We start from the raw sequence: 23,984 nt of genomic DNA, 5'->3' as shown, positions 1-23,984 counted from the left end.
TAGTGTCAGGGTCAATTATTGGATGTTTTAGATGCTATCTAGCCTCATTCGGTCACTCTGTCATGGCCATGCTGTTGCCCATAATTTTGGCATAATGGTGCGATTAAGCAGCCTCAGAGGCATCCATGCATGCTGCCCCTGCTGTTTCCTGTCCATTTCCGTGGTGTTTCCATCCTTTTCTGAGGTTCCCAGGTGTTTGGCCAAGCTTCCCTGTGCAGAGCCTTGGTCCCCTTGAAAAATGCTCGAGTCTCCCATTGACTTCAATGGGGCTCGTTATTCGAGACGTGCACTCGAGCATCGGGAAAAGTTCGTCTCGAATAACGAGTACCCGAGCATTTTAGTGCTCGCTCATCTCTAGAGGTAACCTATGGTTTTCAGATCAGATTGTAATGAATTAATGTTCATTGTGTTAATCAAACTTTCTAAAGTCCCAATTCCTCCTAAAATAACTTCTGTAATTCAGCTCTTGATTTATTTGTAATACTCTTCCAAAACCACCGTTCTAGACCTTCTTCCATGTTAACAAGATGTTTTCCACACTCGGGATACCTAGAGGATATTTTCCAGTCTGAGATATTATAGGTCCACATTATTGTTACAAATGTCCCATCTCTTAAAAGAGGCTTAGACTGGAAGTGGTTAATCTGGAAAGGACTAGATGGATTAAATGTAACCCCTGTACAAGCTCTATCTGTGGATGACCACAGTGACATTCACAGATGCACATTGCTTGTTATTATTCATAATTAATATGGAACACTGATATATCCCTGAATCACTGGGAGATGGTTGATCTTGATAAAATATAAACTTTTTATCAAGCCATTTAACATTCCCATTTTGACCTTTATGGATCACCTTTGTTGGTCCAAGTTAGAATTGATTCAGAAGGTAGATCTAACCTTGTGTTGCATTTTAAATATAAAGTATCTGTTCCTTCCTGCATAATAACCACTTTAGGGACAACTTGTACTTCTGGCCTAATTGTATTGGAAACTGTAAAACTTATGGATACATCAACTTTGACAGGTTCTCTTATAATTAGAAATTTCCAACTTGTTACCCAATCTTCCTCATCCTTTCCTGTAATTGGAAGAATTGATGGATCCATAATTTGTACATAATTTTGAGTATAAAACCAAATTTCATCACGAGATCTTCCCACTTTTCCTAGAGAAATCATATTATTTGTGATGTCTCCATTCCATATAGCTGATTCATTCCCTCTTATCAGTATACTCCATGATAAAACATCTGTTAGCGTACATTCCCATGTACCGGTTCTATTGTTGTGTATAAATGTTCCCTGCAATTGTGTAACTATTGGTCTGGGACCTGCTTGTGCATTGAGTTGTATGTGTGTGTCATGTACAAAATGTATCTCAACACAACATTTTGCCCCAAAACCCATACAAAGACTTCCGGAAATGTCTCTAGCATCATCTGGGGTTCGTTCTTCAATAAAATCTTCCAAATTGTATCCTCTTCTTTCTCTTTTCATTAATGAAGTGTCCTGATTGTAATTGATGAAATTAGTCTTGAAAAGTTCCATGTGGACAACAACAGTGAAACACATCAGCAGTAGCGATGATCCAATTATGAAACAACTTCTTTTCCGGACCCATCTTTGGATGATACAGATTTCGGGTTCCATGAAGAGTTTCATTCCCTGCAAAGACAAGCAGTATCATTATTTAGGCACATACAATTTACATTGATCAACATGTAGCCACAATTTCTGCTGCCTGCGAGTATTTTTCACTGCATTTGGAGCTCTTTGTACCAGAATCATTACATGACCCATGGTATCAATGATTTCAAAAGGACCTTCCCAGTTACTTTGCCAAGGTCCACTCTTCCTGGAAGTCTTTTTTTTTTTTTTTTTATAATTCTTTTTTATTAAGATTTTAATATTACATTTATACTTATATCAGTACATCATAGCAAATATAAGGTTCCATCAAAACGTGTTTCTATATCGTGAATCTATTTAGGTAATATTTTACATAATGCAGCTACTTTACAGACATAAATATGTCTATTCCCTATTAAGGCATGAGATTTTAATATCTCATAGGCACTTGAGAAACAGCAGAAAAAGAAGAAGAGGAGAAAGAGGAGGGAGAGGAGAAAAAAAAATAAATAATAATAATAATTAAACAAAAATAAGAATAGAAAATCAATTATATAGAAGGCTTTAAACTTTTATAAGAATATATCATTGTTCGATGCATATATTATCCATTTTTCCCATTTACTATCAAAGTTGGTTGTTATTAAGATGGCTTTCTCGTTCAAAATTTTCTCATATTGATAGATTCTCCTAAGATTCCTCATAACTGACTTTAAATCTGGGCATTTTGGCTTTTTCCAGAATAATGCTATGGCTTTTCTTGCTTCTGCTAGCATTCTAGCTACAGCCCATCTGCATTCTGGCGGGATTATCTCCATATTTAAATTCAGAAGAGCAAGTTCCGGACTTAGCTCAATTAGTGGGCACCAGATCTGCTTGATCAGATTCTGGACTTCCCCCCAAAAAGTTTTAATACTGCTGCAGTGCCACCAAATATGTAATAAGTTTGCTCCCTTCTCTTTACAGCGCCAACAGCTGTCACTTTCTGACTCAGAAAATGTTGCTAGTCGCTATGGAGATACGTAGCATCTTGTCTGTAGCTTACGAAGATTCTCAATGTGGTTTATGCAATAATATATTTTATATGGTCGTAAAACGGCTAGTTGCCACTGGCTCAGTGAGAATGAATTCCCCAAATCCTTCTCCCAATTTATCATATAGCCCAGTTTTTTTTGGCACTCAGTATAAACCATAGAGATTCCTCCCTTCAATGTATCCGTCCCATATAGGAATTTATTAAACTTGGAGCATTCCGATGGATTTTCCCTTATCCTCTTCAATAGATTGTTTTTGATGACTCAGCTCTTTAGACCTAAATATTGCATAAACAGTCTATTAAATAACAGCTCATCTTTGCATAATGTGGAGAGAGGGATCAGCGCCCCATTGGCAATTAAATTCTCTAATGTCCTAATGCCTAATTTTTCCCACAGATGTAAATGAAGGTTTAGACCTATTTCCTTCAGAAATTCCAATTTGATATCTCCATAATTAATATTCATACGCAAATTCTCTTAGTTTTTTTTATTCCAAGTATACAAGAGATCCTTTGTTGTTTGTAAGAAAGGTTCTAACCTAAATGAGGCCAAGTATTTTAATAAAATGGCCCCCTTTACTGTAATCGGGCCAATTTCTGCGTCTTCTATTTTGGTCCAAACGTTATTATATTTATTGTCCCAGAAACACTTAATTTGCTCAATAATTGCCGCCTTATGATATAATACAATATCGGGGACTCCCAACCCACCTTTCTCTATTGATGTTATCATTGTTTTTCTATTTATCCGCGACGCCTTACCTGCCCATATAAATTTAAGAAACAAATTTTTGTAGTTGTCTCCAATATTCCAGAGGAAACCTAACTGGTATCCATCTCACCAGATATAGAAAGTGCGGTATAAGATACATTTTTACTAAATTAGTTCTTGCCACCCACGAGAAGGGTAATCTAGCAAATTTATCCAGTTCCCCTGTTAACTTTATCATAAGTTTTTTCGAATTTAGTTTAATAATTTTTTTCAATCGATTTATCGATTAAAACTCCTAAATACTCTATTCCCTTCGTAGGCCAAACAAATTTAAAGGTAGTTTTTATTGCAAGGCTTTCGATCTTGGAAGTATGAATCAAGATAATCTGAGACTTTTTTTCGTTCAATTTATAGAGGGAGACCTCTGCATATTCGTCTAGAACCTCCCTCAATCTAGACATAGATCTCATTGGATCTTGGCAGGTAATAATCACGTCGTCTGCATATAATCCAATAGTATAGATACCTGACTTAGTAGTAATTCCCTTGATTTTGCTATCCAATCTGATAGTTTGTGCAAGCGACTCAATATATAGATTGAAGATAAGGGGTGACAGGGGACATAAGGGGTGACAGGGGACATAAGGGGTGACAGGGGACACCCCTGTCGAGTACCGTTCGAAAGGTAAAACTTAGTAGAGTGAAACCCTGCATTTGTTACTGTTGCCGATGGCTTGCTGTATAACCACATTATTGCGTTCAAATAGCGTCCACTAAATCCAAAGTTTTCCAATGATGCATAAAGGAAGCTTTTCTCAGCACCTAATGACAGGACTGCACTGGGGGCCCTCGAGGCGTCTGCTATCTGGACCAGATTAAGCAGTCTTCTTGTTGCGTCTCTTGTCTGCTTCCCTCTAATAAAACCAACCTGATCAGGTGACAATAATCTATATCAGTGATGGCGAACCTTTTAGATACAGAGTGCCCAAATTACAACCAAAACCCACTTTTAATGTTGCAAAGTGCCAACATGACAATTTGAGCAGTAACCTATTGATTTCTGCTGTACCACAAGTTTCAATCGTATTGGCGTCCTGAGGACACCAATACAATAGAACACAGGAGACATTTGGATTGTAGCTTCCCTCCAGTGTCCCCTGAAGAGGAAGAATCAGGGGGCCCCAAAGCAAGGGCTCCAATGATTATCCATCTCTGTTCATACCCTCTCACTCCTCCTGTAGTCCTGGCAGCCAAGTAGGTGTCACTTTAAAAGAGCACTGATCATAGCATGTCTTGGACTGCAGGAGGAAGCCTTGAGTCCTATCTGGTAAATTCTGTGCTGGGTGCCCAGAGAAAGGGCTCTAAGTGCCACCTCTGGCACCCGTGCCATAGGTTCGCCACCACTGATCTATATAATACAGCCGACATTCTCCTAGCTAATATAGATGAAAAGATTTTAAAGTTTAAAAGTGAGATTGGCCTATAATTTGATGGAATACAAGGATTTTTCCCACTTTTATGAATCATAATAATTTTAGCTTCCTGCATTTCTTCAGGGATAACCTCACCCTCAAGAAATTTATTAAAAAGGACAGTCAGATACGGAATTAGTGTCTCACTAAATAATATGTAATATTCATTCATTATCCCGTCTGGGCCAGGGGCTTTTGATTTTTTCAGCCTTTTTATTACATCTATTACTTCCTCCCTACTAATAGGTCTATTTAGCTCTTGATTTAGCTGGTTATCGAGTCTAGGTAGACATGCAGACAAGAGGAATTTTTTTATTTTTTCCTCCGGTGGATCCTTATACTCTACTGCTTCCTTCAAGTTGTATAATGACGAATAATAGTTTCTAAAGACCTCCAATATTGCCTGTGGATCAAACAGCAGTTCCCCTTTTTCATTCAATATTTTCTCTATAACATTGGCCACTTTCCGTTGGTTTATTGCATTACTGAGAAGCTTGGAAGCTTTGTTTCCCGTAGCATATGTGCAGGCCTTAGTTTGCTTAAGCTGATTTGCATAATCATTTATTAATATTGTTTTTATTTCATATCTTATATCTTCTATTTTGTCAAATATGACATTATCCACCTCTCTTTTGTGTTGATCTTCCAAGCCTCTCAGTTGATGCAGCAAAGCTTGCAGCCTAGTTTTAGACTTTCTTTACTTTGTAATAATACTATTTCCCATCGCATTGCCATCTTATGCGCGCACCACAATGTGGCTTTGTTTTCAAGATTATTAGTCATGAAGAAATCTTCTAATTTGCCTTCAATCTCTGATTTGAATTTATAAAGGATCTCGCTATGCATTCTCCAGTTAGAAAAGTTCTTATAGTGATCTAATAGTTTTAATGACATTGTGATTGGTGCAGGATCAGACCATGTGATTGATAATATTTCTATATCAACCACCTGGTCAACCAGCAGTGAGTCTACAACAAGGTAATCAATTCTTGAATACGAACTGTGTGGTCTAGAAAAAAAGGTATATCCTTTGTGGGAAGCATGCCTATATCTCCAGTATATATACTTATATACATATATATATATATATATAATACTTGCTGAGGTTACACTAGTACATGATGTGTGAGGTGTATGAGGTGACAGCAGATGATATAACATGGTGACCCCAGTGTTATACTTGCTGAGGTTACACTAGTACATGATGTGTGATGTGTATGAGGTGACAGCAGATGATATAACATGGTGACCCCAGTGTTATACTTGCTGAGGTTACACTAGTACATGATGTGTGAGGGGTATGAGGTGACAGCAGATGATATAACATGGTAACCCCAGTGTTATACTTGCTGAGGTTACACTAGTACATGATGTGTGATGTGTATGAGGTGACAGCAGATAATATAACATGGTGACCCCAGTGTTATACTTGCTGAGGTTACACTAGTACATGATGTGTGATGTGTATGAGGTGACAGCGGATGATATAACATGGTGACCCCAGTGTTATACTTGCTGAGGTTACACTAGTACATGATGTGTGATGTGTATGAGGTGACAGCAGATGATATAACATGGTAACCCCAGTGTTATACTGGCTGAGGTTACACTAGTACATGATGTGTGATGTGTATGAGGTGACAGCAGATGATATAACATGGTGACCCCAGTGTTATACTTGCTGAGGTTACACTAGTACATGATGTGTGATGTGTATGTGGTGACAGCAGATGATATAACATGGTGACCCCAGTGTTATACTTGCTGAGGTTACACTAGTACATGATGTGTGATGTGTATGAGGTGACAGCAGATGATATAACATGGTAACCCCAGTGTTATACTTGCTGAGGTTACACTAGTACATGATGTGTGATGTGTATGAGGTGACAGCAGATGATATAACATGGTAACCCCAGTGTTATACTTGCTGAGGTTACACTAGTACATGATGTGTGAGGTGTATGAGGTGACAGCAGATGATATAACATGGTGACCCCAGTGTTATACTTGCTGAGGTTACACTAGTACATGATGTGTGAGGTGTATGAGGTGACAGCAGATGATATAACATGGTAACCCCAGTGTTATACTTGCTGAGGTTACACTAGTACATGATGTGTGATGTGTATGAGGTGACAGCAGATGATATAACATGGTAACCCCAGTGTTATACTTGCTGAGGTTACACTAGTACATGATGTGTGAAGTGTATGAGGTGACAGCAGATGATATAACATGGTAACCCCAGTGTTATACTTGCTGAGGTTACACTAGTACATGATGTGTGATATGTATGAGGTGACAGCAGATGATATAACATGGTGACCCCAGTGTTATACTTGCTGAGGTTACACTAGTACATGATGTGTGAGGTGTATGAGGTGACAGCAGATGATATAACATGGTAACCCCAGTGTTATACTTGCTGAGGTTACACTAGTACATGATGTGTGATGTGTATGTGGTGACAGCAGATGATATAACATGGTGACCCCAGTGTTATACTGGCTGAGGTTACACTAGTACATGATGTGTGATGTGTATGAGGTGACAGCAGATGATATAACATGGTAACCCCAGTGTTATACTTGCTGAGGTTACACTAGTACATGATGTGTGATGTGTATGAGGTGACAGCAGATGATATAACATGGTGACCCCAGTGTTATACTGGCTGAGGTTACACTAGTACATGATGTGTGATGTGTATGAGGTGACAGCAGATGATATAACATGGTAACCCCAGTGTTATACTTGCTGAGGTTACACTAGTACATGATGTGTGATGTGTATGAGGTGACAGCAGATGATATAACATGGTAACCCCAGTGTTATACTTGCTGAGGTTACACTAGTACATGATGTGTGAGGTGTATGTGGTGACAGCAGATGATATAACATGGTGACCCCAGTGTTATACTGGCTGAGGTTACACTAGTACATGATGTGTGATGTGTATGAGGTGACAGCAGATGATATAACATGGTGACCCCAGTGTTATACTTGCTGAGGTTACACTAGTACATGATGTGTGAGGGGTATGAGGTGACAGCAGATGATATAACATGGTGACCCCAGTGTTATACTTGCTGAGGTTACACTAGTACATGATGTGTGATGTGTATGAGGTGACAGCAGATGATATAACATGGTGACCCCAGTGTTATACTTGCTGAGGTTACACTAGTACATGATGTGTGATGTGTATGAGGTGACAGCAGATGATATAACATGGTAACCCCAGTGTTATACTTGCTGAGGTTACACTAGTACATGATGTGTGATGTGTATGAGGTGACGGCAGATGATATAACATGGTGACCCCAGTGTTATACTTGCTGAGGTTACACTAGTACATGATGTGTGATGTGTATGAGGTGACAGCAGATGATATAACATGGTAACCGCAGTGTTATACTTGCTGAGGTTACACTAGTACATGATGTGTGAGGTGTATGAGGTGACAGCAGATGATATAACATGGTGACCCCAGTGTTATACTTGCTGAGGTTACACTAGTACATGATGTGTGATGTGTATGTGGTGACAGCAGATGATATAACATGGTGACCCCAGTGTTATACTTGCTGAGGTTACACTAGTACATGATGTGTGAGGTGTATGAGGTGACAGCAGATGATATAACATGGTGACCCCAGTGTTATACTTGCTGAGGTTACACTAGTACATGATGTGTGATGTGTATGAGGTGACAGCAGATGATATAACATGGTAACCCCAGTGTTATACTTGCTGAGGTTACACTAGTACATGATGTGTGATGTGTATGAGGTGACAGCGGATGATATAACATGGTAACCCCAGTGTTATACTTGCTGAGGTTACACTGGTACATGATGTGTGATGTGTATGTGGTGACAGCAGATGATATAACATGGTAACCCCAGTGTTATACTTGCTGAGGTTACACTAGTACATGATGTGTGATGTGTATGAGGTGACAGCAGATGATATAACAGGGTAACCCCAGTGTTATACTGGCTGAGGTTACACTAGTACTTGATAGCCCCTAGGCGTATAGCCGTTGGGCTAATGACCGCTCAAAGGTGGCTAACAGTCTGGATACAATAAAAGGTGTGTGGCCCCTTTAATTGGAGGTTGCTCTACCCTCTCTCATCTTTATTCATCAGAGGGATGTGCTGGGGGCGTGGCTAGTAACCTGGGTGTTGCAAGAGGTGGGCACATGCTTAAATACTGTGAATAGCAGTGACTCAGCCTCTTTTTCATCGGTTTTCCCGCGTGTTCTGTGCTGTCTGAGGATGCGCCGTCGTCTGCAGGCCGAGGGTTCAGCATGGCTGCGTCACTCCTGATGGAAACCACCATGGCTGCTTCCCCCTGCTGTACTGGCTCCTACAGCCCTGCTCCAGGCTCTGGTAGGAAGTCACCACCGAGTCCTCTCTCCTGGCAGAGCACACAAGCTCTGCACCCACAGCCCTGCTCCTGGCTGGCCCCCCTGCACCTCTGCCTGCTGTAGCTGTGGTGCAGGGACCAGGCAGGACCTTGTCCCACCACCTCCCCTGCAGAGACAAGCCATGGCCTGCTCAGTTACTCCAGGTATGGCTGCCTCCTGCCACTTCTCCCCTATCATCAGGGCCGTTTGGTAGTAGCTGTAATGAGCCTGTCCCCTGCCACAGCAGCTGCTTGTACTACTGTACATGCACTCACCACATGGTCCCTATAGCTATAGTTCTTGCACTCACCCCATTGCCCCTATAGTGCTGGCAGGCAGGGAGTAGCTCTAGTGCATCCCCAGCCCCAGCAGCTGCTTGTACTACTGTACATGCACACACCACATCACCTCCATTGTGCTGCCAGACAGGGAGTAGCTCTAGTAGATCCCCAGCAGCTGCTTGTACTACTGTACATGCACCCACCACATGGGCCCCATAGTCCTGCCAGGGCTTATCTATAGTAAATCTCCTGCCCTGGCACCTTCACTTACAGTGCCCTGAGCAGCACACTGACCCTCCCCCAGCCTCACTGCCCTTTGCTTCTAGCAGCATATTTAACCCTTGCAGTGCTGCAGCGTAGATGCTTAGCTGCAGTTATGGATCCCCAGCTCCCTACTCTGGCTGCTGGATCCTTCCCTCACATGTGGTGCCACAGGGCAGGGGCTTCTGCTGCTGCTAGGAGTCTCTAGCCCCTTGCCCCAGCTATGAGTAACCCCCCCCCCATCATACCCTATAGATTTTGAGGTCCCGGATGAAGACCTGCTCCCCCCCCCCTTCCTATGGGCAGCTTATGCTCCCCAACTTCCTCCATCCCAGGGTGCACCATGCTAACTGGTGATGTGGGGCACTGTTATATACTCTTGCGATTTTAGGATGTGTACTGCAACCCACTCCCACTGGCAATGCCAGTCTGGGGATTGGCGCAGCTCTTCCACATCCAGGTCACCAGGTCTTTAAAATCCTATGACCTGGGACTCAGTTATATCCTCCTGCGTTTTCATGGAAGTGCACTGCAACCCACTCCTACTGGCGATGCCAGTCTGGGGATTTGCGCAGCTCTTCCATATCTAGGTCTTTAAAATCCGATGAGGTCGTTCCCTCAGCCTCCATAGCCTCCGATCTCGCAGCGGCTCCTCTAGGTCGTCATGCCGCGTTCCGATACCTCCGGTGCCTCTCGTGGTCCACACGGCTGTGATCAGAGCACCAGTAGCTCCCGCACCTGTTGGTGAGTTCCTCTGCAGCAGGATTGGGGGTCTTTGTCTTAATTTGCAATTTTGTGTCTTGTAGTTCACCTTTGGGGATGGCGTTTGTAGGTATGGGGCAAACACTTTCAAAAGAGAGGTAGTTTGCTGAAGCGTCACATCTATTATCACCCCTACCAGTCCTAGCATTAGTGAGACTTATTTCTGTGATGTTTCTCCTCTCAGCGCTCACCTGACTGATAACACCAGGTCTAGATCCTACATAACCAGCATGTGGACATTTGGTCCTTGATGTTTGTGGATTTGGTGATTGCTTACAAGCGGCGCCATTCTGAGTGCAGTGTCATTAATTAAATCAAAACACCCGAAATTATGGCCATAATTATATTCAAGTTTACCAGTTTTTGGTTGCGATATTACACGGAAAATGTCCTGATCAGTTTCTCCCCTTCCCACGGGGATTTGACTGGCTGAGATGTGATTTAGGAGGAGGTGAAAGTCCTGGTGTTGGTTGGGACATTAGTACTAATAATAAATCTGTATTTATATGTTCCATCATATTCCATAGCGCTGTACAACTCATGGCGCATATATACAAGTTCTTAATAATACGTATTTATAGAGCGCATTGTCATATTCCACAGCGTCTTACAGATCATTACCTACTTATAAGGACAAAATAAGACGTTGCAGGGTCAGAAGGACCAATAGGAATAAGGACCCTGCGCACAAGAGCTTGCAGCCTTTTTAATACACTTCACAGGTTGTATTTTCTACCCTTCATTTAGCAGCCTTACAAATAAAATAAGACATAACAGTGAAATATCGTAGCCACGTGATACAATGAGTGAGGGCTTGCCCCCCAAGAACTTAGTCAATGAGGAGAAGGGGTGATGCAGATCATTATGGGACTGGTACAATAATCACAAGAGCTTACAATCTATGAGGAGTAGGACACAGGAGGTGGCAGCACTGGTACAATGGACCAGCCATTCATTAATGAGATCACATAATTGAAGTAAATTATTCTGGATTATGAGGTTACTTATGTGTGGCTTTGGGCCACGATTACCACTATGCCCTTAGTTGGGGCATCTTCCTTTTGCTTTTCCACCTTGGGGTTTCTTATTAGATCGTGTTTATCGGTGGGCGGCTTCATTTGTTGTTAAGTGGTTTTTAGTACCTTTTTGGTGGGGATCTGGTGGGATAGGGGTCCTCTTCTCTGGTTACTGGTTGGTCCTTGTGACTCTCCTCATTGAAGTTACCTGCTTATTTTCTTTCGTTTCCTTCACTGTCTTTAGGTTGTCCCCTCTTCAGCTGAATCCTATTTTAGTGGTATGGAAATTTATTTTGGAGATGGTATTTTGCCTAAGAGAGGGGGGAGCAGTTACAATGCCTTGCGCTGTCTTGTCATCCTGTTTGTGCGTCTTTGAGTCGCTTTTGCAACGTGGTCAGTCTTGGGCCTTCTGGTTTCTGTATGTCAGGTTATGACGATGGGGGGGTTTTTGCTAGTAGGGGCTCCATGTCCACAATGGGTGTAATCTCCCTGGATCATTAGCACCATTGAGGTTTTTAGAGCTATTTTTGTTGATCATAGCGGACAGTTGTGTTGTAGGGGCTGATGCCTGTTCCTGGCCCTGGCTTTATGTAGATGTCATTGTGTCAAATAACTCAATAAGGGTATTGGGCTGTCCTTATGGCCTTTTTTGGGGTGAGACTTGTCATGTAATTGAGGTTTCCTTGTATTTCAAAGTTTGTGTGCGTGGGATTGGGTTTTGCTCCTGTAAATCAGTTTCCTGCGAGTTGTTTACAATTTGCTGCGGTTTTATGAAGGGTTTTAGTGCAGTTGGGCTCCTTCTAAGGAACCCTCTTAAAATTGGCGCTGCACTTACAGCTAGTGTGTAAGGTCTTTTTAGTTTCAGGGGTGGGATGGATAAGGTGCTGGCGTTCTAATTGTTTTGCAGGTTATGTCACTTTAATTTTGCTTCTTTGCTAATGCATTATCTTTTTCAGGTTTTCACTCCAGCATGTGAATGCTAGGACACTTGTGTGTCTATTGGGCAGATCAGCGCGTGAATATCCATCTGGGTGGTGGAACCTTGGGCTTCTATGGTACCAACATCTGTGGGTGAGGTCTCCGGGTCCTGCACTGCTTGCAAAAAACAGCTTGAGGTTACGATAATCGGCCATTATTCAGTAGTCATCATTTAAGGGGCGTCGTCATCTGCTACATTCGCCTTAGGCGACAAATTACACTAATCCAGCCCGACCTGGAGCGATTTACGTTTTTCTTTCTCTACCGGGAGTTGGGGTGGTAGGACATAATCATGAAAGCTGTATGGTACGGGGCTAGAGATGCAGCAATAGTGGATGTGACAATACCTGGGTGTCACAATTTGTTTGCGCCAGAGGAAGAGTGGTGTATTACATCAGCTGGTGGGCACCAGTGACTGTTTGCTGTTACCTGTTGGTGTCCATCTTTCAGACGCCAGGTTGGAATGGATATGGTGTGGTTTTTGGTTGGCTGGGGGTCGGAGGGTCATGTAGTTGTGGATACATGACCTCCTCCGTGGTGGTTTTTTTAGGGGTAACACTGCCCTACATGCCCTTACATATGGCAGGCATACAGGGTGTTATCTGGTGTTATGTAAAGTGGAATGGTTAAAAGTGTGTATATATTCAAACAAAGAAATGGTTAAATTATCAATGGTTTCAATAAAGCTGTGGCCAACCCCGAGTCAACCCACAATTGAGAATGGTTAAGCAATGGTTTCTGTTTGGTTATTTATATTTGGGGTATGCGGTATTAAAGGGGCCAATCCGGCTCCGGGTTAGTAAGTGTTTATTATTTGAGCAGTCATCCAGTGAGGGGCACTACCGCCATCCAGTGAGGGGCACTACCGCCATCCAGTGAGGGGCACTACCGCCATCCAGAGAGGGGCACTACCGCCATCCAGAGAGGGGCACTACCGCCATCCAGAGAGGGGCACTACCGCCATCCAGAGAGGGGCACTACCGCCATCCAGAGAGGGGCACTACCGCCATCCAGAGAGGGGCACTACCGCCATCCAGAGAGGGGCACTACCGCCATCCAGAGAGGGGCACTACCGCCATCCAGAGAGGGGCACTACCGCCATCCAGAGAGGGGCACTACCGCCATCCAGAGAGGGGCACTACCGCCATCCAGAGAGGGGCACTACCGCCATCCAGAGAGGGGCACTACCGCCATCCAGAGAGGGGCACTACCGCCATCCAGAGAGGGGCACTACCGCCATCCAGAGAGGGGCACTACCGCCATCCAGAGAGGGGCACTACCGCCATCCAGAGAGGGGCACTACCGCCATCCAGAGAGGGGCACTACCGCCATCCAGAGAGGGGCACTACCGCCATCCAGAGAGGGGCACTACCGCCATCCAGAGAGGGGCACTACCGCCATCCAGAGAGGGACACTACCGCCATCCAGAGAGGGACACTACCGCCATCCAGAGAGGGACACTACCGCCATCCAGAGAGGGACACTACCGCCATCCAGAGAGGGACACTACCGCCATCCAGAGAGGGACACTACCGCCATCCAGAGAGGGACACTACCGCCATCCAGAGAGGGACACTACCGCCATCCAGAGAGGGACACTACCGCCATCCAGAGAGGGACACTACCGCCATCCAGAGAGGGACACTACCGCCATCCAGAGAGGGACACTACCGCCATCCAGAGAGGGACACTACCGCCATCCAGAGAGGGACACTACCGCCATCCAGAGAGGGACACTACCGCCATCCAGAGAGGGACACTACCGCCATCCAGAGAGGGACACTACCGCCATCCAGAGAGGGACACTACCGCCATCCAGAGAGGGACACTACCGCCATCCAGAGAGGGACACTACCCCCATCCAGAGAGGGACACTACCCCCATCCAGAGAGGGACACTACCCCCATCCAGAGAGGGACACTACCCCCATCCAGAGAGGGACACTACCCCCATCCAGAGAGGGACACTACCCCCATCCAGAGAGGGACACTACCCCCATCCAGAGAGGGACACTACCCCCATCCAGTGAGGGACACTACCCCCATACAGTGAGGGACACTACCCCCATACAGTGAGGAACACTACCCCCATACAGTGAGGAACACTACCCCCATACAGTGAGGAACACTACCCCCATACAGTGAGGAACACTACCCCCATACAGTGAGGAACACATCCTTAATCCCAAGAAGCAATGTCTGACTTTTTATCGAGCAGATCCCTGAAAGGTGAAAAATGACACACTAGGCGGAGAATCTGCAGAAGCTTTTATTTCATGATATCTTGCAGTTATATGTGCAGTGATTATTGGGATTGTTACTATATTGCTGTCATTATTTTATCATCAGATTTTAACCTCCGGTGATTGCTCTCCAAAGATCTGAACCTCACACAGGTGAAGAACCTCAGTCTGTCCAGCCAAAACGATATTGACGTATCTCCCGACCATTGCTCCGCACTCATAAGTCTGAGTCGCTCCATCTGGGAGAGAAGTCACCAGAGCACACCTGTGACAGAAAGGATGATAGGTAAGTGTCCGTATCACACATATATACATATACCAGGCCATCGCTCCCTGCTCTACTATTACTGATATACATCGGGAGGAGGAAATGTCTGTCACCAACCTCCTCTCAGTGTCCTGAATTGCCTCACATTTGCGTAAGTTCTTTAACTGCTTCAGGCTCACAGTGATTTCCACATTCAGGTTTTGTCCAATTTTTTGTGTACTTTTTATGTCTCTAACGTTTTATTTTTTGGGAATTATTTTTATGGCTTTATTTTTCAAGAGAAATGCTTTTTTAAAAAAAAAATGTGTTCACAGTTATTTGCTTTAAAAGAGGTTAGAGGCTTAAAGTTGAAAAAATATTTGTTTTTACATATAAGATATTTTTTGGTGTTACCTTATAAAAATATAATCTGCCACAAATTTTGATCTATTACTTGTCTTGTTGAATGGTAACTCAGTGCCGTATGTGGTTACCAGTAGAAAGAAAAAATCCTGGCACTCACTGCTTAGTGATTCTTCTTCCTTCTTTTGTAAAAAAGACAAAGAAGGAGCCGGATCAGGACGCGTTTCGGGCCTGTCCACAAGCCTTTGTCAACTGATATCAACATACATAAAGACACTTCATTATATAAGGCAAGTAAATCCCCTACTAATGACATCACACCCTCAGGCACACTTCAGCTGGGATGTGATGTAACCAAGAGGGAGGCTCAATAGGTGAAATACTTCACAGTCCGTGTCTAAAGGTAAAAATATACATCAAATTGCACAATTATCAATGCAAAGAATAAAAATTATATTGTAACCATGTTCAAGTCATATTTATTATAATATAGTGAAAACAAAAACATTTTAGTTACTATATGTTTGCAATATCATAATATCATATGGAGTTCCAGTGTGTCAAGTAGAGGAATCCAATAAGCCTCACAACGCCTCAATAATTGTTTAATATTACCCCCTCGTCTGGAGGGTGGCACTTGTTCTATCATAATGTATTTAAATTGAAAAATCTCATGCCTCTTGGCACTAAAATAGCGAGGAGTCGGTAAAAAGGTTTCATTGCATCTAATGGTTGTCAGGGTTCTGGACCACCGCGGGAGATGGTACTAAGTGGAACCTGGTCTTCATCAGCGTCCGCCGTAAAGCGGGATGGTCTTGCTGCGGTAGGGTGCCACCAGGTCGTTCCACCGGTGCGACTAGCCCGCGGGGGAAGCCAAGGTTGTGGTACAGAATCGGTGTCCAGGCACGTGGTCAGGTACAGGCAGACAGTCGGGGCAGGTGGCAGAGATACAGAAGTCAAAAGTCAGGTCTGAGGTCACAACAGGAATACAGCAGAGCAGGAACAAGGAATAAACGTAGGGAGCACAGGAAGCTTTCACTAAGGCAAGGTAGCTCAAAGATCCGGCCAGGAATCCTGGGAACAGCCGGCCTATAAGGGATCTTGGAAGTGCCAGCGCCAATCAGCGGTGCGCTGGCCCTTTAAATCTTTGAGTGCCGGCGCATGGAGCGTGGACGCACGCCAGGCCGGACGGGAGCAGGAGCGGGGAGAAGACATAAGAAAGTGCTCCGTGCTGGCACATAGAGGCAGAGGTTCTCCTGTCTTAGTCTGGAATGCTCTCGGGAAGACAGACAAGCTCTATCCACCTGCATGGGCTCCTCTTCAGCAGACACGGAAGATGGCTGAAGTGGTCTTTGGAAGACTGGAGCCAGGCGGGGCAGACGTCGGGTCCTGACTTGTGGTTGTTCCAGACGTTGCTCCTCAAAATGCTCAGTAGACCGGATGTCAATCTGAGTGGCCAGAGAGATGAGACCACTCAGCGTAGACAGCAGGTCCCGTGCAGACAAGGCATCTTTGATCTGACCAGACAGTCCTTTTTTAAAAGTAGCAAGCAAGGCCGCCTCATTCCTATCCAGCTCGGAGGCTAAAGTACTGAACTGAACCGCGCAGTCTCCAACAGAGAAGTCCCCTTGACTCAGCTTTAGCAGTGCGGTCTCAGCAGAAGACGCCTGGGCAGGTTCCTCAAAGACAGACCGGAATTCAGAGAGGAACGTGGTGAGAGTAGCCGTGACTGGATCGTTCCTGTCCCAGAGGGGAGTAACCCATGCCAGGGCTTTCCTGGAGGCTGATCATGAAAGCTACCTTAGCCCATTCTGTGGCAAACTGTGAAGGCATCAGCTCGATATGTAGGGGGCACTAAGTAATGAAGCCGCTGCATAACTGCTGCATAACACCATCATATTTGGAGGGCATGGAAAGATGCAGCCTGGGTTCAACAGTAGACAATGCAGCCATAGTAATGAGTGGTACCGGCGGTACTGGATGCTGGTGCAGAGTAGCCGTGAATTCTTGCGGTGAGTTGCTGCCCTTGCACGGCAAACTGTTGAGACTGCTAGACCACGATGGTTATAAGATCAGCCAGTTCAGGAAGCGGAGCCTTGGCAGGATCCATGGCCAGATCTTACTGTCAGGATCAGTGGTAGTGGATCCTCGGTACCACCGTGGACAATGGTGTAAGACGACACCTGGGAACGAAATGTAAGTGGCACCCGGCTTTCACCAGAGCCAGCCACAAAGCGGGTTGGACTTGCTTTGGCGTGGTACCAACGGGTCGCTCCACAGGCGAGACTTTGTCGCGGTGGAGGCCAAGGCGAAGTACAGAATCGTGATACAGCATCATGGTCAGGGACAGGCAGGAGGTCAGAACAGGCTGCACAGGATTGGAGTCAGGAGCAAGGCAAAAGGCCAAGGCAGGCAGTGGAGGAGCGAAGTCAGGAGCGGAACCGGGGTCACAACGGGAATTCAACAAACAGTCGCAAGGCATAGAGATAAAGCTTTCTAAGGCTTTGAGGCACAAAGATCCGGCAGGGAATTTAACAGAATTGGCAGCTGGTCAGCACCAATTAGGGTATCAAAAATACAGGTTGGGGGGAACCTGGGGAATAGTGATCATAATATCATTGATTTTGTATTACGCTTTACTAAGAATGTTAGGGAAGGGGCAACCAACACTCTAAACTTCAGGAGGGCAAATTTTCAGCAACTAAGGGAAGACCTTAAAGGCATAGACTGGGATAATGTTCTCAAAGACAAAAGCCCCCCCCCAAAAATGGGACTTTTTCTAATATATTCTGAAAAAGTCCTGTGAGAAACGCATACCTTATGGGAAAAAGCATAAGAGGAACAAGAAACAGCCAATGTGGCTAACTAGTCTTGTAAGGAAAGCAATAAGCGAGAAAGATAAGGCGTTTAAGGTGCTAAAACGTGAAGGTAGCGATGAGGCATTACAGGATTATAGAGAGAAAAATAAATCCTGTAAAAAGCAGATAAAGGCTGCAAAAATAGAGACTGAGAAAAATTGCCAGGGATTATTTATTTTATATTATTTTTCAAGTATATAAATGATAAGAAACTAAAAACAGAGAGTGTGGGTCCCCTTAGAAATAACATGGGGGTCATGGGGGAAGGAGATGAGGAAAGGGCCAATCTACTAAATGTCCCTTTCTCAACTGTCTTACCCAGGAAAATCCCCTGGTGGAAGACACAATGAGGAATAATGTAATTTCTTTTTGGAATGTCAACAGTTTAACCCAGGAAGAGGAACGGCGCCGCCTCGCAACCACTAAGATAGATAAATCACCGGGGCCAGATGGCATACACCCCCAGGTTCTGCATGAATTATGTACGGTGATAGACAGACCGTTATTTTTAATATTTGAAGATTCACTGAGGACTGGTTATGTTCCACAGGACTGGCGCATAGCAAATGTGGTACCAATATACAAAAAAGGATCAAATAGCGATCCTGGAAACTACAGACCCGTGAGTCTAACTGCTGTGGTGGGGAAAATATTTGAGGGGTTTGTTAGAGATGCTGTCCTCGAGTATCTCACTGTGCACAACCTTATAACCCAGCGTCAGCATGGGTTTATGAGAGATCGGTCCTGTCAGACTAATCTGATTGGTTTCTACGAGGAGGCAAGTTCAAGACTGGATCTGGGGGACGCTGTGGATGTTGTATATCTGGACTTTTTAAAGGCATTTGACACCGTGCCACATAAAAGGTTGGTATATAAAATGAGACTGCTGGGAATAGGAGAAAAGCTGTGTATTTGGGTAAGTAATTGGCTTAGTGATAGAAAACAGAGGGTGGTCATTAATGGCACATTCTCAGATTGGGTTGACGTTACCAGTGGAGTGCCACAGGGGTCAGTATTGGGGCCACTTCTTTTTAATATTTTTATTACTGACCTTGTAGTGGGTTTACACAGTCAAGTTTCAATATTTGCAGATGATACTAAACTGCGTAAAGTAATAAATACTGAGGTCGATAGTTTAGCATTACAGAGGGATTGGGGAAGCTTGAGGGATGGGCAGAGAAATGGTTGATGAGGTTTAATGTAGATAAATGTAAAGTTATGCACTTGGAAACAAACAGTATAATTATGTTCTAAACGGTCAATTACTTGGTAAAACTGGAGCTGAAAAGGACTTGGGGGTATTGGTGGATGGTAAACTTAATTTTAGTGACCAGAGCCAGGCGGCTGCTGCTAAAGCAAATAAAATAATGGGATGTATCAAGAGAGGAATAGATTCTCATGATAAAGACATAGTTTTGCCCTTATACAAATCCCTGGTCAGACCACACATGGAATATTGTGTACAGTTTTGGGCACCAGTGTATAAAAAGGATATGTTAGAGCTGGAACGGGTGTAGAGGAGAACCAGGATTATTAGGGGAATGGGGGGATTAGAATACACTGACAGATTACAAAATTTGGGATTATTCAGTTTAGAAAAAAGACGGCTGAGGGGAGACCTCATTACAATGTACAAATACCTGAACGGACAGTACAAGGATCTCTCCAAAGATCTTTTTATACCTAGGCCTGTGACCAGGACAAGGGGGCATCCTCTACGCCTAGAGGAGAGGGGGTTCTACCATCACCATAGACAGGGGGCATCCTCTGCGCCTAGAGGAGAGGCGATTCTACCATCACCATAGACAGAGGTTCTTTACTGTAAGAGCAGTGAGACTATGGAACTCTCTGCCGCAGGAGGTTGTTATGGCGGACTCTATGTACATGTTCAAGAGAGGCCTGGATGACTTTCTGGAGAGAAAAAATATCACGGGTTATGGGGATAAAACATTTATTTAATTCTTAAAGGTTGGACTTGATGGACTTGTGTCTTTTTCCAGCCTAATATACTATGATACTATGAATTATTGGCATGCTGGCCCTTTAAATCTCCGGAAGCGCTGGATCGAAGAAAGATGAGAGCAGTCCCGGGGTTCCGGGGGCACGGAGAGGAGCATGGGTGCGTCTGCAACCCGGGATGTGGGTCGGAGGAGCACCTGTGACAAGTTAAATAAGTAAAAAAATGTTAACAAAGCCTGGACAGCAATAAGGGCTGAGGCTCACCTTGGATTGCTGTTTCCATTGTTGGTCAAAGAGTCTCCGACAAGGATTTCTGCACCATTAATCCTGCTCCCGTAGGCACCTCTGTTAGTGATTGTTATGTAGTGAATTGTGTAGGACTCTAGCAGGTCCACCCTCCACCAGGGAGACAATTCTGTGTGTGTGTGAAAACACGATCCGTGATACAAGTCGGTGTCTGGGTTTCCATCTATTCCATTTACTGCCATTCCCAAATAGCCCCAATTGCTATCCTTATGAATGGATGACATTGTGGCTCGACCATGAAGAGCGAGATTCTTATCTATCAATGAAGAGGAAACAAGAAAAGTGAACTTCAGTTATACATAGAGATGGATGAACAGCATCATGAATCCTGGACCATCGCTGTGTTCTCTATAGGGCTATATAGAGGTGTACAGGTAGGTCCATAACTATTTGAACACTAACACAAATTTAGATTTTTTTTACCTGTTAACTAAAATGTATTCAAGTCATTGTTACATAATAGACATGGACATAAATTCCAGACTTTCAGCTTAATTGACAATTGATTAACACAAACAAACCCCTCATTTCCTGACCACCAGACCACCAAGAAAAACTGAGGACATAATACACCTTTACACGTCAGCTGCGGGTGTGGGGAGAGGGTTCATGGGCTGCACCCTCTCCATACAAGGTGGGCGTTTGCTTGCAAACCCTGTAAATGCCTCCGACAAAGATGCCTGACTCATTTCCATCCTGGTGGTGCATGGGTGCTGCCATGTTGGATTTGATCATTGCCCCCTGTGAAGTCACCAGGGGGGTGGCGATTGGTTGCCATGACAGCCGTACAAAGACCCGAGGCTGTCTAATTTTTTCCCCATCTATTACAATGTGAGATTTGCACTTTGTAATAGATGGTGTGGAAAATCCCCATATACTGCCATACTATAGTATAGCAGTATATGGAAGGCTCAATTACACAAACTAGGGTTAAAGTACCCCAGGGGGTCTGGAAAAATATTAATAAATAAGTAAAATAAAATTAAATTAAACCTAAAAATTCCAATCACCCTCCTTTCCCAAGAACTGATATAAATATAAACAGTAAAAATCAAAAACATGTTAGTATCGTAGCTTCCCAAAATGTCCGATCTATCAAAATATGATAAAAAATTTTGCTAAAATATTCAATAAAAAGTGATCAAAAGGCTGTAAAAATGACACCACCCACTGCTCCGTGCACCGAAGTATGAAAAAGTTATTAGCGCCAGAAGATGGCAAAATAAAGAATAATTTTTTTGTACAGGAGGTTTTAATTTTTGTAAATGTATAAAAACATTATAAAACCTACACAAATGTTTTATCTCCGTGATCGCACCGAGCCAAAGAATAAAGTAGAGCTGACATTTGTGGTGCACAGTGAAAGCTGTAAAATCCAAGCCCACAAGAAAATGGGTTTTTTTCACCAATTTCACAACATTTGGCTTTTTTCCCGCTTCCCAGTACACGGCATGGAATATTAAATACTGTTACTATGAAGTGCAATTTATTATGCAAAAAACAAGCCGTTAAGGTCATTAAGGGGTTAAATTGATTTAAGCATTTTTGTAATTTACATTTTTGTTGAATTGAGGATAAGTCCGGTTCTGCTTTTTTCATGATCAGATCAGGTTTCTCAATATCTGTGACGTTTTCTGCATCTAAACAGAAATATAAAGTAACATCATCATCCATGGACACAGGAATTACACGGGTCATGGCCTCAGTCTCAGGGGATGGAAATGACCCCATCAGCCAAACATTAGATGGATACAGATTCTAGATGGACATCACAACTAAAACAGACCCCAGATGGCAGAATAAAGAGAGAACCAAGATCCGACAATCGTAACAGATACAGACCCCAAACCAGACCCGGGAATACATAGAGATTAAAGATCAGACACCATCAACAAATAGAGACCCCAAAGCAGATCAGGAAAGAAGAGGAGACCCAATATCAGATAAAATAAGTACAGACCCCAAAACCACAGAATAAATATAGATCTGGTAATGGGCACCTTGTCTAAATTCAGACCCCAAACCAGGCAACAAAATAAATGGAGACAAATGATCAAACAACCTAAACAAATAAAGATCCAAGATTAATGAAGATATTAAGACACCCAAAATGAAAAAATAAAAAGAGAGAGGTTAAGAAGCCCTAAACAAATACAGACCCCAAACCAGATCACAAACTGAAAGGAGACCCAATATCAGATAACATAAGTACAGACCCCAAAACCACAGAATAAATGTAGACCTAGTATCAGACACCCTGTACACATACAGAGTCACACCAGAAAACAGAATAAGTAGAAAGCCAGGATAAGAAACCCTAAGTAACTATAGACCCCCAAACCACAGAATAAATGTAGACTCCAAACACCCTAAATAAATAAGGATCCTAGGACACAGATTATTATGAGACCAGGAAAAGATCCGCTAAATGAATTCAGCCCCCAAACCAGATCACAAAATAAAAAAAGACTAACGATCAGATACTCTAGACCCCAAACCAAGGAATGAATATAGACCCAGGATCAGACATTGTACAAACACCGACCCCCAAACCAGAGCACAGATTAGAGAACCAGGATCAGATGTCCTTAACAAGTATAGACCCCAGACCAAAGAACAGAGACCCCAGACCAAAGAACAGAGACCCCAGACCAAAGAACAGAGACCCCAGACAAGACCCAACCACTAAGAGACTCCAAACCAGATGTTGTGCTGCTCCTCTCCCACATATCTTACTTATCACTGATATTAGAGGAGGATATAATTATAAAGCGGCTGAGGAGAGAAGTTACTGAACCTGCAGAAGCCTCATCAGACGCCGTCCACACCAGGACCACGAGGAGCAGAAGCTTCATCCTGCAGATGAGAACATTTCCTGATATCAGAAGACGAGGTCTATGTATATTCTCTATATTTCTACAATGTTTGTACAATGTTATCCCTCAGACCCTCCTACATCCTGGTCACCATTAATGTCACCTACAGATCATGTGACGCCTAATTCCACCTCTGATCCAGGAGGTAACAGAACCAGTAATACTATCAGTCCTGATAATGGAGGCTGTAACGCTAATAGATGGACCTGTCATATTTAATAGCCCCCGCGCTGCTACAATGATACAATACTGGCTGGTCTGGGGAACATGTACATTACAAGTCATTCTGGTGCTGTATCATGTACTCAGCCTGGTTCTGGTGCTGTATCATGTACTCAGCCTGGTTCTGGTGCTGTATCATGTACTCAGCCTGGTTCTGGTGCTGTATCATGTACTCAGCCTGGTTCTGGTGCTGTATCATGTACTCAGCCTGGTTCTAGTACTGTATTTATGTACAAAGTTAATAGTATGTACTGAGCCTGGTTCTTGTACTGTATATATGAATTGAGCTTGGTTCTTCTGTTATATGTGTGGTCTGATCTTTTTCTGGTGATATTTAACCCTTTCT

General features: G+C 43.6%; 1 protein-coding gene across 1 annotated transcript; it reads right to left on the bottom strand.

The window, feature by feature from the left end:
• Positions 1-14,817: 14,817 nt before the first annotated feature.
• Positions 14,818-23,411, bottom strand: LOC140122757 (fucolectin-like). The gene is made up of 4 exons (XM_072143951.1): positions 23,338-23,411; positions 22,097-22,180; positions 20,499-20,796; positions 14,818-15,072 (listed from the first exon to the last, which is right to left on the bottom strand). Exons 1-4 carry the CDS (start codon positions 23,393-23,395, stop codon positions 14,910-14,912), a joined length of 603 nt encoding a protein of 200 aa, XP_072000052.1. The 5' UTR covers positions 23,396-23,411; the 3' UTR covers positions 14,818-14,909.
• Positions 23,412-23,984: the final 573 nt, after the last annotated feature.

Source organism: Engystomops pustulosus, chromosome 3, assembly GCF_040894005.1.
Source record: "Engystomops pustulosus chromosome 3, aEngPut4.maternal, whole genome shotgun sequence".
Classification (NCBI taxonomy): Eukaryota; Metazoa; Chordata; class Amphibia; order Anura; family Leptodactylidae; genus Engystomops; species Engystomops pustulosus.
The sequence above is the reverse complement of the archived record's forward strand: the minus strand, read 5'-3'. Positions and strand labels throughout refer to the sequence as shown.

What these genes read in the sequence shown, in the direction of transcription:
- LOC140122757 (XM_072143951.1), bottom strand. Translation starts at nt 23,395, where the DNA reads ATGAAGCTTCTGCTCCTCGTGGTCCTGGTGTGGACGGCGTCTGATGAG. An exon ending in GTCTGATGAGGCTTCTGCAG is followed by an intron (nt 22,181 to 23,337) that starts GTTCAGTAACTT and finishes ATTTCTGTTTAG; the next exon opens with ATGCAGAAAACGTCACAGAT. An exon ending in ATCCTCAATTCAACAAAAAT is followed by an intron (nt 20,797 to 22,096) that starts GTAAATTACAAA and finishes CTTCATTGATAG; the next exon opens with ATAAGAATCTCGCTCTTCAT.